The following is a 7415-nucleotide window of genomic DNA, read 5'->3' on the forward strand; positions in this document are numbered from 1 at the left end:
TCCCCTGCTTAAGTTGACCTTCAATTCCATATTTGAAAGTGACTGAACCTTCATTCTTTCCCTTTTCCAGCAAGTCTTTTAAAAATAAAATGAACACAGTACTGTACTCAGTATTACAGCAAAAGGGATTGCTGACTAAAGAATTCATAAAAGGCAGAAGTAAATGAACAACACGGAATTATTTTGTTAAAAAGAACTTTAAAATAAACCGTGCTGCAAAACTACCTTTGCAATTATTGTCTTGTTTGGCCCCACAATGTTTCAGAGGCACTGCATTAATATAAACAGAATCAACTAATGTACTTTTTCAAAACAGCGCTTCTCAACCAAGGATTAGTATGAATTCATTTTACAGCTAGGCGCCAATGACACTTTGGTTTGCTTTACTGGCAACATTTTGGTGACGCATCCTATACTAAGAGGAAGGCTGGAAGACAAGCATATGACAAGCGCCAAATCCACTGTGTTACTTCTTTTCATGCTTCTTGGTTAATTCCCCCACGCCCAGCTCGAAGCTGCACCGGTTGTCACTGTCTCTCTCTTCCCTCTGCCGACTCTCCTGGGAGACTTGTCGCACAGCTTGCAGGATGGCATTCTGCACAATCTGTTTGCTGGCTTTCTGCAGCTTCACTTCTTCAGGCTTATTTCCAGGTTTCTCACCCTGGGCTCAAGCAGAGGGAAGGCAGAGAGGACCGGAGACACCCGGGGAGAGCCTGGCACGGCGGCCCCGAGGGGAGAACTGGAGGAACGGCCGACCGGGCCCCAGCGCCGACCCATCCGCAGCACCGCGGGTAGACCACTCCCCTCCAAGTCAGGATAGTCTTGATTTTTTGTTGAACTACTATGTTTATGCTCCATCCATTCCACAAATAATATAATATCACTCAAAAGAGTATACACAATAGGAGGCAAACAAACACAGGCGACTTCTGGCCAAGATGGAGGCCTAGACTGACATGCCCAGTCTCCCTCCACAACTAAGAAAGAATACAACTACCGCAAAACCAACAATAACCAGAAGTTCCAGAAAATAAATGGAAGTCTAACTATGAATTTATAAAGAAGTGGTGCTCATCCAGACAGGTAGGAGGGGCGAAGCTGGGGAAGAGAGGTCAAACTGTGCTGTCCATGGCAGCAGCAGTGATGGTGGCAGGACAGCAGTAAGCACAGACACCCGTATTTAAGGGGAGGTGAGAAGCACCTGGGGAGCACCCCCAGCTGCAGACCAGACCCAACAGCTTGCAATTCCAAAGCCAGGGAAGGCAGACCCCCATTGCCTTGGACTGTGAGGCCCAGTGGGGGTGGGGATGGAGGAGGAGGCCCCCGGTCTCTCAGCAGAGATTGAATGGCAGGAATCCATGTTGGACCCCCACCCTCGCAGAAAATGCCCAGTTGTGACGAGTGCACAGGGCTCCGCCCCCTACAGCGTAGGAGGTGTGACAGCCCTGCCCAGGAAGCAAAGGTAAACACAAAACCGTTCAGAATGGCACAGATTATGATAGAGATCCCAGTGATGCAGCTGACCAGACAGCAAATTTCTAATCTAACGAAGCAGCAGATAGGAAATCTTTCTGAGGCACAGTTCAGAGCTTTGCTTATAAAAGTGCTTACAGACCTAACAGCAGATCTTAAACAAGACAGGGAAGGAATGAAGGCTAGTCCTGCTGAAATGAACGAAAACACATACAAAACTAGTGGTGAGGGAAAGAAAACCAGGGATCAAATCAACAAATTGGAATATAGGGAAGGAACAAACAGTCAACCAGTGCAGAAAGAGGAAACAAGAAGTGAGGAAAATGAGGAGAGGCTCAGAAACTTATTGGATAGCTATAAGCAGGCCAACATCCAAATCATGAGGTTGCCAGAAGGTGAAGACAAAGAACTAGAAATTGAAAAATTATGCGAAAAAATAATGAAGCAGAACTTCCCTAACTTGGGGAAGGAAATAGACTTACAGGTCCAGGAAGCACAAAGAGTTCCAAAACAACTGGACCCAGGGAGAACCACACCAAGACATAATATAATCAAAATGTCAAAAATTAAGGCTAAAGAGAGAATCTTAAAAGCAGCAAGAGAGAAGAAGAGAATTACATACAAAGGGGTCCCAATAAGACTGTCAGCTGGTTTCTCAGAAGAAACTCTGCAGGCAAGAAGGGACTGGCAAGAAATATTCAAAGTAATGAAAATCAAAAACCTACAACCACGAATACTCTATCCAGCGAAGCTGTCATTCAGAATAGAAGGGCAGAGAAAGTGCTTCCAGGACAAAGTAAAACTGAAGGAGTTCATCAGATCCAAATCACTGTTATATGAAATGTTAAAGGGACTTGTTTAGGAGAAAGAGGATCAAAACTATGAACATTAAAATGAAAACTGCCTCACAACAACCAACAACAGAAGCTAGGGAACCGAAACAAAGGCAAAGTAGGCAACGAGAGTGGAAAAAGAACTATAGGTATGGGGAACATGATGGGGGGAGGTCAGCAGGGAGGGGGAGGGAGGAAAGGGAGGGAAATGGCACAGGAATTAAGGAGAATAGTAGGAGGAAGTGGAGTAGACAGGAAGATGTTGAGAAGAATTATATGCACAACCAACGGGCATGGACTAAGGGGGGGCAGACAACTGGGGGGAGGGATGTCACTGGGTCGAGGGGAACAAAGGGAAAAGAAAAGGGGAAAACTAACAGCATAATCAATAAAGCATATTAAAAAAAGAGTATATATAATAATTCTCATAAAATTAAAACACAGAATCAGGATCTAAAGATAAAGAGGAAAATCAACATCAGATAAAAGAAAATATAAATACATAAAACCCAGGAACCTGAGCCAGCAATTATTGTTTCCCATCTGTCTCTGAGCTTCCAGAAAGCCAAAGCAAAGGACAAAGCGCAGTGTCACACAATTCTCCTTATTAGAAAAAAGGAAGCAGACAACTTCCTCAGGAGGTGCATGTTTTGACCTGGCACCAAATTCTCAAAGAAAGTTATCATTTGGGACTTCATGGGGGCCCTGAGTTGCCTAGAGCAGAAAATCCTCAACGAAATTCACGAAGTAGCAAATTGTTGTGACTCAAAGCTGAGGAAATAACTCTTCATCAAAATCCAGTGAATGATCTCCCAAACTGGTGTTCTAAGGAACAATGTTCTGAAGGAAATTACTAGAAATGTCACTTTTTAAAAAACCATGTTCTAACAAGTTTGGGAACCACTGAATTAATCAAAGTCAAGCAGGGTTTTTGTTTGTTTGTTTCAGGATTTCTTGGAAACATTGATATATTGTTGTACATTGAAGGGGCTGGGGGTATTGTATTATGCAGCATTTCTTATTTTACCAGAGTTTTTCTTTTGAGGTTCACTTATGAATGACCTCTGAATTCTCTGACACATAGTTTGGACAGGGTGAGCCATGGTAAACTGATGGAAATACAATGAGAGGGCAGTGAAGATCTTTTCGTTAAAAGCATCTGCATTGGTGTTGGGCAATTTGGGTACAAATTCTGTCTCTGACACTTACTAGTTGTATTATACAAACTCACTGAGCTTTCCTTCCTCATTCATAAAACTGACTGCATTGATTAGAAACATGTGTGGTACAAGGCACAAAATAAATCTGTCAGAGTTAGTTAGAGGTTTATTTTTCTGATATAATAACAAGTCCAGGGTTGAACCATCCAGGGCCAGTGTAGCTCTTTGTGAATGCCGTCTGGGTCCAGGCTCTTTCTGTCTTAGCTTTGACATCCTGAGCAAGGAGGCCTCTGTCTTCGTGCTTGTTGACTCATGGTTGCAAAATGGCTGCTGCATCCTCATCCTCACATCAGCATTTTAGTCATGAAAAAGGAGGAAAAGGATGTAAATTACTTTTGAGTAGCCAATCCACCGTGTCATCCTATAGGCGGATAATAAGAGACTCTCCCTCAAATAAGTATTTTGAGAATTACTTGAGATAATGAATGTAGAGTATTTACATAGTGCCTGGTACTAGTTAATGATCCATAAATGTCAGTTATTAATATTCAGAGGTTGCCTTGGACTCAGTGTGATACAATTGTAGCATTTAGAGTACTTGGAAGAGTGAAGAACAGTCTTCAGCTGATGACCACTAAATCTCCCTTTTCTCAGTGGGGCTTAATAGAAGCAAAAGATCAGACTTACACTGCCTATTATTCTCATAAGACTCTGGAATACTGGCAGGCGGAGATGCTAGTCGAGAGCAGGTGCTCTAGTAAACAAGCAAGCAGGAGGAAAGCCGGCATCCTATTGCACCAGTGAGAACCAGGAGGACTCTCCCCAGGGAGAGACTCATTCCATTCCTATATGGAGGCATGCTATCGGGTTCCTGGGCTAGAATTTGATTAGAAAACAATTTTGATGGCAAAGTTTGGTCAAATTCAATAAAATTTCTATATTACAAAATATAAACAAGGTGATTTTGAAAAGTGTCAATTCTGTTTGTTGTTTTTTTTTTCTCCCCTCTTCCCAGTACACCCCTTCCCTCCAGCAATCCCACCCCCCCTCAGTTCATGTCCATGGGTCGTGCATATAAGTTCTTTGGCTTCACCCTTTCCTATATTATTCTTAACTTCCCCCCATATATTTTGTACCAACCAATTATGCTTCTTAGTCCCTGCACCATTTCCCCATTTCTCCCCCTTCCCCCTCCCAGCTGATACCCTCAAAATGATCCTCATACCTATGATTCTGTTCCTGTTCTGGTTGTTTGCATAGTTTGTTTTTGTTTCTATTTTTTAGATTCAGTTGTTGATAGTTGTGATTTGTTGTCATTTTAATGTTCATAGTTTTGATCTTCCTTTTCTTAATTAAGTCCCTTTAACATTTCATATAATAATGTCTTGGTGATGATGAACTCCTTTAGCTTTCTAAATGACCTGTCCCATTGTCAGACCATGGGTATAATGAACAACTGTATATAGAAATGTCATTTTGAAATGTTAATTATTTATTGGTTAATAAATATTAATAAACCTATATAAACCCAATATTGTCTGTAGCCATGTAGAGTAATACATTTTTTAGCCTTTTGGGGAAATATTGAAATAAATGTTATCTATATTAGGGGAAATTCATTGGCAATAAGAAGAAAAAGAAAAAAAGCATTGCAAAAATAACCTGGAACTAAACATCATCATAGGTAATGAAATCCAGGATACTGTGGTGATGATGAGGAGGGCAATGACATTGATAATAGTGGCTGAACCTTAATCAACACCTACTATGTGCCAGACACTTTTCTAGGTGCTTTGCAGACCATATGTCATCAATTCTAAATAGGTAATCTTCCCTGCATTTTTAACATCAATAGCTCACTTAGCGTGAGCACTTTGTGTCCAGCACCAGCACTTGGTCCTGATGTCAAATATATGATGTCACTTTGCACTTTTATCATTCTCATTCCACAGATGAGGAAATCGAGCCTTAGCATGATAGCCACCTAGCCAGTACCCAAGGAGCTGGAATTTGAACAGACATCTGTCCTCCTCCTGAGCCCAAGCCCTTAAACCACACTACATGATATAAAATATATACTTGTATGTACATAGCTTTTATAAGAAAATGTTAACCTCTTCTCTTTTAAAAAATATAAATTAGGAGTTTATTTCTAATGAGTCAAGCATTGCTCTACAGAGAGACGAAGTCTGGACCAAATGACCAGGTTCTGTTTCAGCTACACAGCTTTTTTTCATTGCAGTATCTAATATGTACATCCTTTAACAAAGGGCAGGGAAAGCAAGGAAACAGTGAGTCGTTCCCTGTACCAGGCCAGCCTCTCATTCTTTGGTGCTGAGAGGAAAAGGATCTGACCCAGAATCACCAAACTGTTTGACTCTCTGCTCAACTGATTTCCAACAAAACAATCAGCTGGGCCACATTCCAGATGACCTGATTTATCTCAAATATCAGATCATTCTCTTTCTTTCCACTTCTCTCCCCCAACCCATTCTTAGTCCTCTGCCCTTTGAATTCTTTGTTCCTACCTCCCTCAGCCTGTCCAGGGGGTTTTCTGGCATCGCAAGTTCATTGCCAGAGAAGGTCACATTGAGCCCTCAAAGACGTAATGTGGAGTGTGAGTCATGTTCTTGCAAGCAGGGCTTTTGTTGTTCCTGATGGCCCTGAGTGACATCACCTCCCTTCACAGCTTTCGTTACAGGACATTTAGAGAGCAATCTCAGAGTTATTTCCACTTAGATAGACAAAACAGGAGTCTAGAGGAATAGGTGCAGTATCTAGGGTGAATTACCTTTTGCCAAAATGAAAGAATGAAAGTTGTCTTGTTCTCAGTATTTCCAAATGTCTTTTTGTTCTTTCAAGTTGTACACTTTCTATTTTAGGGGCCCAGGGCAGGCTTCCCCAAGATACCCCACAATGGCATGCCATTATTTCAAACTAATATCTCCTGGGAAGCAGCAGGAACAAAAGGAGCTTTCTGACTCTCCTCTGTCCCCCGAAAGCAGGAAATAAATCTCATGTGATAGGTGCTCTCCCAACTCCTGACAGCTGAGGGATGGCAACCTTATCACAAGAGTTATAATATCCAGAGTCGAAAAACCCACGTAAACAAACCTGGCACCACCTTTACTAACTTCCTGCCTCAGCCCAAACCTTCCTAATGAGCACTAACTTTCTTGGTCCTGTCAATTTCTCACAAATTTGTGTCTTTGAAAAGTATAAAAACATGCCTAGTTTTATTATCTGAGCCTCATTTTACAATATGAGTATCATATTATGATTCTCCTGTGCACAGGTATTAAACTGTTTTTTTTTCCCTCCTGTTAATCTAGCGCTGTGTCAATTTTATTATCTTATTATTGCTCCAACCATAAAAACTAAAGAAGGGGGGATTCTCCCCCTCCCCGACACCACTGATAGCCACCATTGGAGAACCAGCAAATAAAAAGTATATAAAGGATGAAATCCAAGTCATTTATGATATCTAAAAACACCTCAGAAGAAGTTAGATATGTAGTTTAAAATATAGATTCTAGCTCTGGCTGGTGTGGCTCATTGGATTGAGTGCCAGCCTGCGAACCAAGGGTTGTGGGCCAGGTCTCCAGTTGGGGGCATGAGAGAGGCAACCAGACATTGATCTTTTTCTCCCTCTCTTTCTCCTTCCCTTTCCCTCTCTCTAAAAAATAAAATAAATAAAATATTTTAAAAATATATAGATTCTATAGTATGGTGTTACAAGATTTAATAATAATAATAAAGCCCAGAGTATCTGAGAGCTGTCATCATGGAGCTGTGCTTTACAACCCTTACATATTATCCATCACAGAGCAAACTGAGATTTGTCCTTGTCTTCTCTTCCTGTCTTCACTGACCATTCCAAATCTGTCTTTACTTCCCTTCTAAACAGAAGGTCTAAATGGTTTGCTCCTCTTTTTATAAAGCAGTATCA

At 41.4% G+C, this 7415-nt stretch overlaps 1 protein-coding gene across 1 annotated transcript; it reads right to left on the minus strand.

Annotated features, from left to right (window-relative positions):
- Window positions 1-305: 305 nt before the first annotated feature.
- LOC150004127 (A-kinase anchor protein inhibitor 1-like) lies at window positions 306-777 on the minus strand. Its single transcript, XM_090284887.1, has 2 exons — window positions 703-777; window positions 306-661 (listed from the first exon to the last, which is right to left on the minus strand). The coding sequence occupies exons 1-2, from the start codon at window positions 775-777 to the stop codon at window positions 467-469; spliced, it is 270 nt and encodes an 89-aa protein (XP_090141013.1). The 3' UTR covers window positions 306-466.
- Between the last annotated feature and the right edge of the window lie 6638 nt (window positions 778-7415).

This window comes from Furipterus horrens, unplaced genomic scaffold (assembly GCF_987537825.1).
Source record: "Furipterus horrens unplaced genomic scaffold, mFurHor1.1.pri manual_scaffold_7, whole genome shotgun sequence".
NCBI classification, from domain to species: Eukaryota; Metazoa; Chordata; class Mammalia; order Chiroptera; family Furipteridae; genus Furipterus; species Furipterus horrens.